This window comes from Saccoglossus kowalevskii, chromosome 1 (assembly GCF_978046115.1).
Source record: "Saccoglossus kowalevskii chromosome 1, keSacKowa6.1, whole genome shotgun sequence".
NCBI classification, from domain to species: Eukaryota; Metazoa; Hemichordata; class Enteropneusta; family Harrimaniidae; genus Saccoglossus; species Saccoglossus kowalevskii.
The window spans coordinates 26,848,616-26,862,204 of record NC_140641.1 but is presented as its reverse complement, the minus strand read 5'-3'; the positions used below and the strand labels follow the sequence as shown (position 1 = coordinate 26,862,204).

General features: G+C 38.4%; 1 protein-coding gene across 1 annotated transcript; it reads left to right on the top strand.

The window, feature by feature from the left end:
- The first annotated feature begins 2,468 nt into the window (after positions 1–2,468).
- On the top strand, positions 2,469–13,589 carry LOC100368914 (nose resistant to fluoxetine protein 6-like). Its single transcript, XM_085507619.1, has 15 exons — positions 2,469–2,954; positions 3,513–3,664; positions 3,949–4,027; positions 4,129–4,219; positions 4,319–4,524; positions 4,990–5,157; positions 5,441–5,534; positions 5,726–5,815; positions 6,213–6,393; positions 6,621–6,700; positions 7,972–8,079; positions 8,458–8,596; positions 12,710–12,896; positions 12,982–13,124; positions 13,257–13,589. Exons 1-15 carry the CDS (start codon positions 2,573–2,575, stop codon positions 13,377–13,379), a joined length of 2,223 nt encoding a protein of 740 aa, XP_085363745.1. The 5' UTR covers positions 2,469–2,572; the 3' UTR covers positions 13,380–13,589.

Genomic DNA, 13,589 nt, shown 5'->3' with positions numbered 1-13,589 from the left:
CATGTAACATCCAAATGGCGAGCTATATATCATGTAATATTCATTATTATTCAATGTCATGTGACTGAGTCTAAACCAATTACAGCATGCGTAACAATAGTGAGATGTGATAATATTCCATAAATAACCTCGATATTATTATAGCAAACGTACAAAGTTATATTATATGAATATTAATACATACCCTAGCTTTTGCAAGATTCAGTTCATACCGTGGGAGCAAACATTGTTCAGCTTTCATCCTGAATTCTTATTTTTTATTAAATACTTCACAGGCAAGGTTGTAATAGTTACGATATGTTTCAAATTGCTGTCATAATACTAGTTAACATTTTTGCAATGTGTTTGCAGTAGAAACTCCGATCAAGATGTTTTGTTTTTACTTTTTTGACGTGTAATTGAAAATATCAAATATTAGTACACTCGTATAAAATGAAGTTGAAAGGCGATTTCACGTGTCGTGATCACATACACCTGTGCTAGATGCAAAATCATTACAGAACGAAATGCAATCATAGACACATACAACATAGTGTTTTCATCGTATACACATTCTAATTACGTAGGTAAATTAAACCCCGCAATGACTGACGATAAACTAATCAGTTTTATTTTCAAACAATAGTGTTTTAATAAGTCCTCAATGTTGCAATGAAAAATAATGCATTTAGAATAGCATTTAATATAGGAGCGAGGCACGTCGATACATGGAATATTAAAGTAAAATTAGCGGATTCAAAAAGTTTGGGTAACAAGCAAAGGTTTAAACAGTTAATTTTCCTTCTTGTCGAAATACCAATACTTGCATTCGGCTATACGTCTAATCACGGAGTTGTGTGGCAATAAAACTGACATTTTTTAAAGTTATTCGTATTTTGATAAAATCGCTATTTTTCATAAAAGCCGCCATATTGAAAAATAAGATTATCGAGTCCATGGAAGTCAATTACACCTCTACGCATACAACTACTGCATCACTACTCGACGTATATTATTATACACGTTTTAATAGTACGACAATTTATACCAGAGTTGAATGGTTTCAAAATTACATGTGCAGAATTGCTGTATAATTAAAAATTCTCTTTTGCGAGTTTTGGGTTAATAGATAAAAAAAAAAAAAACAATTGACACGTGCACTAATGTGGTAAACACGTTTGGGGAAGTGTTAGGAATTTAACAGCAAAGTCCAGCATTATAATACTATGAACAAACAAAGAAGTCATTCACTACTGAACCTCCGATCAATGCACTTTTTGGAGTTCGTGCGCAAATGAACAGTGACTACCCATTTATATTCTGCTACTTCTCTATTATAAACGTATAATGCGAATATTGTTTTTGATGTGGAATATCTGTGAACCGTATTCTCCCACTAATGTATGTGTAAAGAACGGTTTTGGTTGGTTCAGTAATTTATTGGGGTGTAGGGAGCTCCATGTGTGTAGCTGGTGGCTGACGTATAATGCGAATATTTTGTTGATGTGGAATATCTGTGAACCGTATTCTCCCACTAATGTATGTGTAAAGAACGGTTTTGGTTTGTTCAGTAATTTATTGGGGGTGTATGGAACTCCATGTGTGTAGCTGGTGGCTGCCTTGGAAGCGAATGACTTGTTTGTCTGTTCATGGTATTATAATGCTGGACATTGTCTTTAAAGCGGGATGGTCGTCACCTGCGCACGCATGGGAATTGAGTCTTGAGCGATGATAACAACACACGCTAAAAACGCAAAGGCTAATGGGTAGACGCTTGTAAACAACGACACGCTATAGCCATCTGACGCATGCGCAGATGACGACCCCCCCCCCCCCGTTTTAATTAACTTTCGCAAAGAATCATTGAAGCACTGGACACCTTTGCGACAGTTTCTTCCGACAAAGCTTCATGGTCTTACACGTCATTTTCATATTCATTAGTATTAAAAGACAACTATTGTGATGCCGAACTGATATTCGTTAACCTTCACAGATTATTATTTGGAATGTGGTCTGTGTCGGTTGTTCTAGTTCGATTTCCACTGTTTATTAATCGAACCTTAGAACAAAATTGAAATGCTAGAGACTGGTATACCTGCCCAGCCCCGTGTCAGGTATTTGTTTTTAAACACTAACTGAGTAAATAAGTCCATATATGTAGATTCTTTGTACCACAGTCCCTGATAGTGATGTTGAACCATGGAACTATGATTTATAGTTTCATGGTTGAACCGAGGTTGAACTCCGTCCGATTCAAGATATTACACATACTACAGTTTGCTAGTCCAATGACATCATCCTGAGTCAACAGCCGTATCTAAAAGTTGGCATATTAATACCTTATATGAGCCCAAATGTTTCGACGCAGTCGGCGCTCACCTGAATCGTTCTTCTACGGTCGACCTTTTTGATTTCAAATGAACCGTCAGTCAGACTCCCTAGCACATGAAGTTTGGGGAGGTGAAGTGGTCATGTGAGAATGAGTCACGTGGGAAAGTTCACACTGGTACAAAAGCTGTGCTTCGATCGGCGTACGCTGCTTAGTGTGGGGAATAGATCATTCGACGGCGTCACGGCACTGTTGACGGCAAACATGATGTATACAAAATCGGAGTATCGTCGTCGAAGCGGACTCGATTTCATGGCAGTAACGGTTATAGCCGCGACGCTTTGTTGCTGTTTGCCAGTCGAGGTCAACGCGCAAGTTTTAATGCCGGGCCAGCAACCGGGAAAGTGGACCGAAATGTGGGTATCGGGCGATCAATTGCGAATCATCGGTCAAACGAATCAGGAATTCCTGCAAAACGCCATTCACAAAGCTGCTCTGCAAAATCTCGGGAAAATGACCTTGGCAGAACCTGACAAGGACATCCCCATAATTCCGTTAAACCCCTCAGACGTCAGTATCCGATGTGTAAACGACACAATTCAGTATGTCGAAGATATCGTAAGTGGATCAAGTTACGCGATTAAAAGTGAGTTTGCAAAGTTACAATACGGGAGTCGACAGTGACATGTTTCTGTCACCACTCGCTGAACTTAAACCAAGCGCATGCGCAGTTAGCCTTAGAAGTACACACTATATATAGCAGTACACAGTATATTTCGTAAAGTGTCATATAATTATTCATTGTGTACAGAAGTTTAATATTGTGACACATTCACTCCGTAATCGAGTGAAGGTCAAATCCCGGGTTGAAGAATCTAAGCCCCTGCTATCCCAAGTTGCTATGAAAATGAGAGGTTTTAATATATAGCCGTTGGTGGTGTTTGTCATAACTGTCGTACGTACAAGCTCAGCATAACTATTCACGCTACGTTAACTTTGGTTCTGGAACAGTTAGTTAAGTCATGGAGCTAAAATAATTTTAGCTCCATGGTTAAGTGCTATTGCATTTTCCCGTCACGCTAATGGCTGTGTTTTATCCAAATGGCACAACATACACTGCACATATAATTGTGTTACAATTCGTGTTGTATTTCCCGAAAGCGACCAACATTAGGTTCAACTCCGACTCTCGCATTTATTTCAGTGTTTGACTCGAACGGCAAACTTCCGCCAGGTGTCTTGGAAGGGAATATTCTGTGGATCGGGGCGCCAGAGGAGTGTCGCAAGGTGAAAGACGTACAGACAGCTGAGTCAACATTTAATGGCAAATACTGCTTGGCTTCATTTCCTGTTTCAGTAAGTATTAAACACAGTATGTATCAGGTGACATTTACGCAGTGCCCATCATGTTGAAACAGTATGCAACAAAATGCAGTGTATCGCATGGGACCCATGTAGCACCCGGCGCGATGCGACGACAGTGACCCGTTAAAATAACAATGTAAATGAGATTGCTACACGTTTGGTGTGCACCTCCGGGATGATGGCATCGTATTTTTCCACGACTGCCGCATAGTTAGAAATTTGCGACGTACTGTATTAACTTATTTCACACATTGTTCGTATGCGTATTTTCGCAGAAATTGGGGGCTATAAGCATCGGTTTGTGCTTTCCAGATACCTGTAGCACGAAGGACGTACTCATGATATTGAAAACAGGTACTTGAATCATCACTACCAATCTAAATTGACAAGTCATTGTATTTTATTGTTCGTCTATCTGTAACTACCGTGTGTGGTATTGGTGTGCTTGCTTCTAGGTACGAAATTGGTCCCCATTCCGAAACTACAGCCATCCGGTTTATTTTGTACGGAGGAGCACTCCTTATCTACGGGTTCTATAGTAATGTTGTAAGTGGCTGTGTAAACCGTAAAAAAATATGCTGTTTCTACCTTTTTAAAGGATACCGACAATTATTTACTATTGTCGCATTTCATTCTTACCCGTAGAGTCGTTATCGGGGTGCTACTGACCTTTATGATTATTGGAACAGTATACGACTTCGTCGTTACGCAAATCAATAAGAATCGAGCTCCAAGCAAATTTGATGTACCGGTAAACGTCCAGTCAGGGTTCGGTGGTGATCCGGAAGAGGTGGAATCTCTGTTAAATTCGACCTCAGACAACAATGTCAAGAAATTTGCATACCAGCCAGGTATGTTGGTATTCTTTCTAGATCCGCGAGAAATATTATAAATCACTTCTATCAGAATTGTTGTGGAGCCATAGTCATAGTCACATTATCACACGACAATGCAAACATCTATTCGAAAGAAAATTCATTTCAACAAAAAGGCCTAAATTTAATTAATTTTGAGTAATTTTGATGGTGGTGATTCAAAAATGAATTCTCCACAGCATCGTATTAGATTCAGAGAAAGGTCTCGGCGTTATAATGTGTTCGCCTTCGTCTCACACATTTACTTGCCATAGACCATTTCATCCTAGTAGTACTAGTCGTAGGAAATACTTAGTTGCATCTACTTGTGTATATCTATTCATGTTCACCGAAATACCTAATTATGTATATATATATATATATATATATATATATATATATATATATATATATATATATATATATATATATATATATATATATATATATATTTCATTACAGGTATTCCTGGCCAGTGTATTCTTGCGTTTTCTGTATTGGAGAATGGGCGGAAGATATTAGACACCACGCATGCGTCAGGTACTTTGGCCGCGGTCCACGGTATACGCGTGCTTAGTATGTGGTGGGTTATATTAGGTCATAGTTATAGCACTCCAGTCAATATGGCGGGTACGTACATTTGTAGTATATATACAGCAAATTGAGGGAAGATGAACATAAAAAAAACATTAGATATGCGTTCACTCATTCAATTCTACCAAGGAATTGAACAGACCCTATATTATGATTCGTTATACCTAAGTTTTTGTCGATATTTACTACAGTTTCCGCACGCCAGAGTGTTCAATACATAGAATATACAAAATATGCCCTTGTCTGTTGTTATATCGCAGGTACTCAAATGCCATGTTGTAACACTTTATTGTTTCTGCCATATACGTATTGATTACAGACAATAGTGCCGTGATAGGGGACATTATGAAGAGGTTTACTTTTCAAGCTATCAGTAATGCCACATTCTCCGTGGATACATTTTTCTTCTTAAGGTACGTTTAATCGCCATCATACACGGCACGTATTACACTCACTTTTAATCTCAACGTCCGAAATCTAGTACCCGGGTTTCGTACATTCGATATAGCCGACTTTGGTTGGCAAAGTTGTTCTTCTCCGTGTGTGGGGATGACTCAACCTGTCAATAACTCAACTCGTTCAATGTGTTTGTTTGCTCACGCAGTGGTCTACTTGTGACGTATCTCACTTTACGTGAGCTAAAAGAAGGTCGTAAAATCAACTGGTTTCTCTTTTACTTTCATAGATTTTGGAGGTAAGTATACATATACATGAATTAGTTAGTAAGTAAGTTAGTAAGTAAATTATTTAAATAATCCAGCATACAACCAATGCAATTTATTTATTATAATTTAAAGCAGGGAGTCTTCGCCTGCGCATACGTCAGATGGCCATAGCGTGTCATTGTTTACAAACACGCGTCAACCCATGGGCCTTTGCGTTCTTAGTGTGTGTTGTTATCATCGCTTGGGACTCAATTCTCGCGCGTGCGCAGGTGACGACCCTTCCGCTTTGTGTTCTATTAGAAATGCAGTTTATCAGATTCAAGAAAGTATGAATAAGTCAAGGACTGCAGGAATCTTTCTTACACTTGTTTTGCGAAGTCTTTTGAAGTGTATCTGCATATATTTGTAACGTTTGCTTAATTACAGACTGACTCCTCTCTACATGTTCGTAGTTTTCTTCAACACTTATCTATTTGTATATCTGGGTGATGGCCCCATGGCCGAAGGTTATCGCACTAGTTTACAAAATCCTTGTGAGCAGTATTGGTGGACTAATTTGCTGTATATAAACAACATTGTACCATGGCCTGCTGCTCTTGCTGACCAGGTAGGTAATTCATCGAACAAACATTTTCATCGGACAACTTTTGTACAGTAGAACATGAAAGTTCAAAGGTCATGGTATATTTACGTCGACTGTGTCCTGTATCTAAACACAATCGACACGTTTGTCCAAACCATAATCATAACCAGCCGGAAGTTTTGACCAGCTGCAGCAGCCGACCAGTCCTGCATAACTGTTATAACATAACACGACTGTTTTTGTATTCACAGTGTTACGGAGTCGCTTGGTACCTGGCTAATGATATGCAATTCCACGTCATCAGTCCATTTATCATAGTTTTACTCTATAGGTATGTATCACCCCAAATTCCAGATTTGCAAGTCTAAACCTATGTGTGGTAAATCAAAGGCTTTGGAGAAGCAGGGATATGAAAGGCGGACAAATTGCAAAAAAAAAGAAATCAGGATATGTGTTCTACCATCTAGATTGTAATCTATGTTGGCACAGTTCTATAATCCAATCGTATACCTTGATGTTGACATATGTTGTAGAGCAATAGTCTCAAAATAGTAATTATCTGTCTCAAGATGTCATTGCCGGTGTTGTGGGCATAACAAATTACTAAGTACAAGAGAGTCTTCTCGAAATGCAAGGCGTTTAAACATTGGCCATTTTCGTTGACTTGCAATTTTCAATAGAACAGAAAGAAAGTCTCTCGCATTTCATGATCACTGACACTAAATGGTACTGAACAAGGTTTTACAATCAACATAATCAAGGGAAATTACCTTATTTGAGGTATATGAACAAATTCACAAAATTTCATTGTGTGATGTGTGGCACTTACGTATATTTGTGTGAATAATGCCGTTTATAGGATTACTGTGTGATTACTGTATGGCGTTTAAAAGATTTCATTTAGTATGGTTTTACAAGATTTCTTTATGTAAAGTATGGTGTTCACAATATGCTTTTGTGTAAAGTATAGCGTTTACAATATTCCTTTGTTAAAAGAGTGGCGTTTACAAGATTTCATTTGTTTGAAATATGGTGTTTACAAGATTCCTTTGTGTAAAGTATAGCGTTTACAAGATTCCTTTGTTAAAAGAGTGGCATTTACAAGATTCCATTTGTTTAAAGCATGGTGTTTACAAGATCATTTTCTGTAAAGTATGGCGTTTACAAGATTCCTTTGTTAAAAAAGTGGCGTTTACAAGATTCCATTTGTTTAAAGTATGGCGTTTACAAGATTCCATTTGTTTAAAGTATGGCGTTTACAAGTTTCTTTTGTATAAAGTGTGGTGTTTACAAGTTTCCTTTGTATAAAGTGTGGCGTTTACAAGTTTCCTTTGTATAAAGTGTGGCGTTTACAAGTTTCCTTTGTATAAAGTGTGGCGTTTACAAGAATATTCTTTATAAAAAGTGGCATGTATATAATCTTTTGTATAAACTATGGGTGCACTGACCTGTATACGCAGAAAAAGACAAGTGCGAATTTACAGAGGCATTCTAATCGTCTCAACAATTGGTCACATGGCTAAAAATGATTTGATGAGCGAATGTTCATAACAGGGATTTTTTTATTCTACTTAACTCGGTCTAGCAACATTTTTTTTTCAGATGGCCAAAAATTGGTATTGCAAGTATAGCATTGTTAATGACCATGTGCATTGGTACCAGAGCAGGTTTAGCTGTCCATCACAATCTTACATCATCCATGGCGTTGACGTAAGTATTGCATGTTAATAGCTACCATGTTTACGCTAGTTTTATACTGGTAGCAATGTATATACAAATCAGTATGTCTTGTTATGTATTGGATAAAGTCCGAGTACGACGAGGAATATGAAGTGCCACTCCGTAACAAAATGTCGAGGCCGAACAACAAAAACGGCTCGAATGTCGCTCTAGGAAATGTAATGTATGCCCCTCTTTTCAAATAGAATATGCCCTAGAGCTGGTATTGTTACGTTATATGTGAATTGTGAGCTAAGTATATACGTGTGTGCTAATCGTCAGCATTTATAATTGTGCTGTTTTTGTTGTAATTGACAATGTCCTTCATCAAATTCCAGATGGGTACTATTGTTTCCTTATTTTTTATAGGGTTAGCGATCCTGAGAGGTATTTTATAGGCTCGCCATACTACTATACCAAACCGTGGACCCGTATTTGTACATATCTAATCGGCATGATAGTAGGTTATGCATTGGTTAAAACGTCCTGCAGAGTAAAGATTCCCAGGGTGAGCATGTGACTGTTATTGTGATTGTTCGACGGAAGTGTGACAGGTCGTTGACCCTGGACGATCTCATTTCCATACTTATAATCAACAAGTAACCTGTAGAATACTGTGTGGGTAATATTTTTTATATTGATTTTTGTTGCATTTGCAGCAAATAGTTACCAAACAATGAGAAATCTATAGGATTGAATATACCCCACAGCTGGCTTCACATGCATTGTTCATAGTTCATATGGTGCTTACACCAGGATTTAATTACAGCACCTAGGCGGTATGTGGTTACAGCTTAATGTTCGAGTAATCGCAAGAAATTGACATGACAATAGAAATTCATTAAAGACTGCCACTCCCATGCAATTAACAGCGAGTGAAATTCCTGGGATTGAAACATATATTTTGAAGTCACTGATGTAGGCAACGAATAACTGCAAGTTGACATAAAGACGAGGTAGTTTATTTAATCAGTGGTCAACTAGAGGCTGAAATTATAATTAATTTGTTTATTTCAATTTCTCCTGACGTCAAATAGAATACACTGGTGAAACACGGTAGTAACTGTGGGTGAAAGGATGTTTTGGGGTGTAGTTTACATTGTATATGGAGTGGTAGGGTCGGGTGTAATGTGTTCATTTCCAACTATTATGAAGTCGCGTAGAATTTCACTTAATTTATTTTTGCTGACATGTTTTCAAGTATTACATGTGAATCTAATTTTCACTGCGCTGTGTCTCAATACAGTATGAGGGAAATCGCATATTTGTGGGGTATAATAATACGCTTCAGTTGAACTTGATGGCAGAATAAACAGTCAATGTGGATGCAAAACACGGTATGGTTTATTGCTGGATAAACTGGCATAAAACATGTAGCACATGAATAAGGAGCCCCGAAACTCCGAAACTAGCCCTTTATATAGGTGCGAATCGAACGTGAGAGAAAACACGTAAGCGGGAAATACAAAATGAAGTACGCGGGAGAAAAAGATACAATACAGAGTAAAATGATTGGCTGAAATTAAATGATTCTAATTGGTCGAGAATTACTCAGAGGAATCCTTCATGCGAAAGGTAAACGAATTAACTATAGCGAAATGACATGTAATAATAATATTAGCAATATGAAAACGAATACAAATATATATTATGAATCTCCGACAATATTCACTGGAATTTATTTCAGGGGAAAAATGTTTTCAGTGATAATGAAGTATTATGACAGATACCCTCCCCGTGGCTTTCATTGCGTATGGAAGTTATTTTCACGAGTGATGCGGTGTATCCTGCTGCCGTACTTTCACGAGCGAAGCCACGGGGAGGGTGTGGGGTTCTGTTATTATACACATGTCCCATATTTGATTATTTCATATTAAAAAAAGAACGTGCAACAAACCGGGATAGAAATTTAGATCGGGGAACCCAATTGCCCATTAATATGCTCCAAGACAGTGCTGCGACCTAGCAACGCTTGTCAGTGTAGAACGCGTGTCGCCGTACGTGTGAAAATAAAATAATCAGACGTCTAATTTAAGTCATTGTCCGAATAAATAACTCGTGGATGTTTAAGCGCGGTGGTTGTAGCACAGCGCGTGTTCGAATTTCATGTAAATAGACAATGTATTTTACACGCGTTGTATACGTCGCTGTGAGTCCCATATCGAACAGGACGCGACACGACGACTGTCGCCCTTTAGTTGGGACCACGATAGAACCAGAACTTAAACTGGGCGACTACGATACACGGTTGATGTTGAAGTTAAAAGTTCCTCCATAGATCTGTACATTGGCAAACATGCCGTGCAACTGCGGTACTCCACTGACGGAATGACTTTCGTTGAAATCGGTCGTCGCTGACTCGTGAGCTGCACACTACAACCTCGTTTGTGATGTTGCTTGCTTGTCGTGGATAGACTGAGTCTTGGTTACCGGTTAAATTTTGCTAATTTGGCGTTGGTAATCTTTATTTGGAACTGAGTAACGCCGCAACGTCGCCAGCAGAAACCTCATGGTATATCGATGTTGATGGTTGCGGCTCCATATTAATCGGAGATTTTACTGCGGGTCCAGGCAGCGGGTGGATCTTCCGAGAGCCCTTCAAGATTTATAAAACTCAGATTCCAGGTGGTCAACAAACATTAAGTTCTCCCAATCCTAGTATTCTATGTGATGTACATCTAACATGCCAAAAATGCTGGTGAACGATTTGAACCTAACAAAAATACTTGAAATAGATACCAGGAAGGGGAGGGGGGTAAAAGAAAAGTTATATAACATTTTATTATTCAATAATTTATTAAAATACACAAGTTTGTCCAACTCCCTGTGATACAACACCTCAGACATAGCTCATTGTACTCGGCTGGAGTGTGGGCAAAAAGTTACTATTTGAATTTTTGATATCTTTTTTCATTAATGAGAAAGTTGACCCAGAAGTTAGAGTAACTGTTCAGCAGGAATGGCTTTTTAACTCTTCTGTGATTTTTTTTGGCTTGGCTGATTTTGTCACGGTTCATACTTGACAGGCAGGTCGTACCATCACTAATTGGAAAAACAATCCTGACCCACCGCTACCATGGCAACAGCCAAAGTATTGTAATAGCAGTGCCCAAATGATCATGCCTTTTATTTTGGCTACGTTGCGCACTGGTAAGAGATCACCGGCGCCGACATTGTTACCACTGTCAACGGAATCCCAACGCAGCTTTGAACTTTGAATAAAATGTAAATGCTGCTTCCAATCTAGAAAATACTATCGCAAAACGATTGGAAATTATACATTTAACGGCTGGATACGTCCTAACAATAAAATAAAGTGATTTCTAATGACTGCCATGTTATTTTGCAAACCTCGTATAAGGTGCCCGGTTTTAGTTATAAACAGACGTTAGCTTCACGTTCATGTCCCTTCCATGATAACAGCCGAAAACATATTGCTTGTTTTTTACCGGTTTTCATTGGCAACCGAAGTATTTTTATTTTGTAAACAAATTTTCGTCTGCTATTTTTATTCAGTTCAAATCGTTCAGCAACATTTTTGGCATATTAGGTGTACATCACATGGAATACTACGATTGAGAGAACTTGATGTATGTTGACTGATTTTTATCATAGTACGAAGTACCAGGAAGTTACTCAGTTCCAAATAAAGATTACCAACGTCAAATGAACAACATTTGACTGGTAATCAAGATTCATGTAATCCATGGCTAACAAGCAACATCACAAGCGAAGTTGTAGCATGCAGTAAGTCATCCCGTCAGTGGAGTACCGCAGTAACACGGCATGTTTGCCATCAGCATTGTATTCAAACGAATCACGTGGTGTGCCGTTCTCGTTCAAACCCGGAATTCGATCAATAGGGGAGTCCCATTAAAAAAACACATTGCAAATCATGCAAGTTCAACATTTTCAAACCAATATACTAAAACAGAAATGCTCAGAGATGTAAATGAAGGATAGATATTACTTTTCACTATACACATCTCTGTTGATACTATCCCTCACATATTCTACTCCCAATTACTCCTGCGTAAAATGGACTAGCCTCTTCATGTTGACATTCAGACTAAAATCACGTGACAGGCTGTTAAAATTGGCTGTTGCATACTCTTTCGCCGGTCTGGAAAGTGTGTTTAATTAACTCACATTCAAGCAACAATGCAGATTTCCCAGTGGGAGTGAGACTATTCAAACTCTGCCACTAAAAAATAGGGGTGTTTTCAGCAAAAAACGAATAACCCTGGAATACACACAATATACTGAATTTCGGAACAAATCGTGCATTACTTACAGCAGCAGAATACCACAGAAATATCAGACGAAACATGAAAACACTATATATTGTATTTCAGCCTGAACCCTCTATATTGCAATTCAAGGAATTAACCCCATATGTGCATCCATTTCCCACCTTGGTATCACCCACCCCTGAAAACAAACTCTTAATACCACGCTGAAGCGTTTGGTAATAATCACCTTGCGACATTATTCAGAAGTAGGGCCAGTGAATTACATTACGTCACATTTCGCCACACGATATCCAAATTAGTTAATTTAATATTATATGTACATATATTTAAGCATATTTCATAGAAATATATATTAATTGTAAATATAGATTGTAAATGTGGTATGCTGGGCAGCAGCGTGGATTATCGCCTTAGCTGTCCTCTATGGCTTATACAGTACATTCCACGGCACTGTGTTATCCAGACCTGTTGATGTATTCTATATGACAGTGTGCCGAATAGCCTGGGGAGTTGCCATCGGTTGGTTGACTTTCGCCTGTCTCACGGGATATGGAGGTATGATAGTCGCAATTTATTTGTATAAAGTTTGTATTACTAGTCTGAGGTTGAACCGAGATTTACAATAACATATCTTCAACAGGTCCGATAAACGCCATACTGTCGTGGAAAGCGTGGATACCGATAAGCAGGTTGACGTACACTGCATATCTCATACACATCATGGTGATATTGGTTTACATGATGTATAGAGATAGGCTGATACACTTAACAGACTTTAATGAGGTAAGGAATAAACGTACGCCCCTGGACGGTGTTGGGTAACAACTCACTACCGCGTAACTGCTTCACGAGATGACAGAGGACAGTATAACGCCATATGTTGTTTATACTGATGATACGTTATTTTCTTACCAGATCTACATGTATATTGCGGGTTTGGTGCTGTCTTACTGTGCATCATTTGTTGTATCTCTGATGGCAGAAGCTCCCATGATGAGGCTGGAAAAGATACTCCTACGAAAATGTAAACGAGAGTAGTTTCAACGACGACGACGACGCCGGAGATGAAGTTGTATTCCTATTAGGTTACACGTCTTAGCAATTAAGATTCCCGATTTTCAAATGTTTGTCATATATTAATTGTGCTATATGTATTTGTTATTTATGTGGCAGTCTTTCTATCCGTCGTTTTAAATACTTGTACTTAAACAGAAAATTTTGAAATGAATTTTATAAGTTGTAGCAGAA

Excerpts from the sequence above, each read along its gene's own strand:
- LOC100368914 (XM_085507619.1), top strand. The coding sequence starts at position 2,573 with ATGATGTATACAAAATCGGAGTATCGTCGTCGAAGCGGACTCGATTTC. Across the intron at positions 2,955-3,512 it reads ATCAAGTTACGCGATTAAAA|TGTTTGACTCGAACGGCAAA; the intron begins GTGAGTTTGCAA and ends CATTTATTTCAG. Across the intron at positions 6,394-6,620 it reads CTGCTGCTCTTGCTGACCAG|TGTTACGGAGTCGCTTGGTA; the intron begins GTAGGTAATTCA and ends TTGTATTCACAG.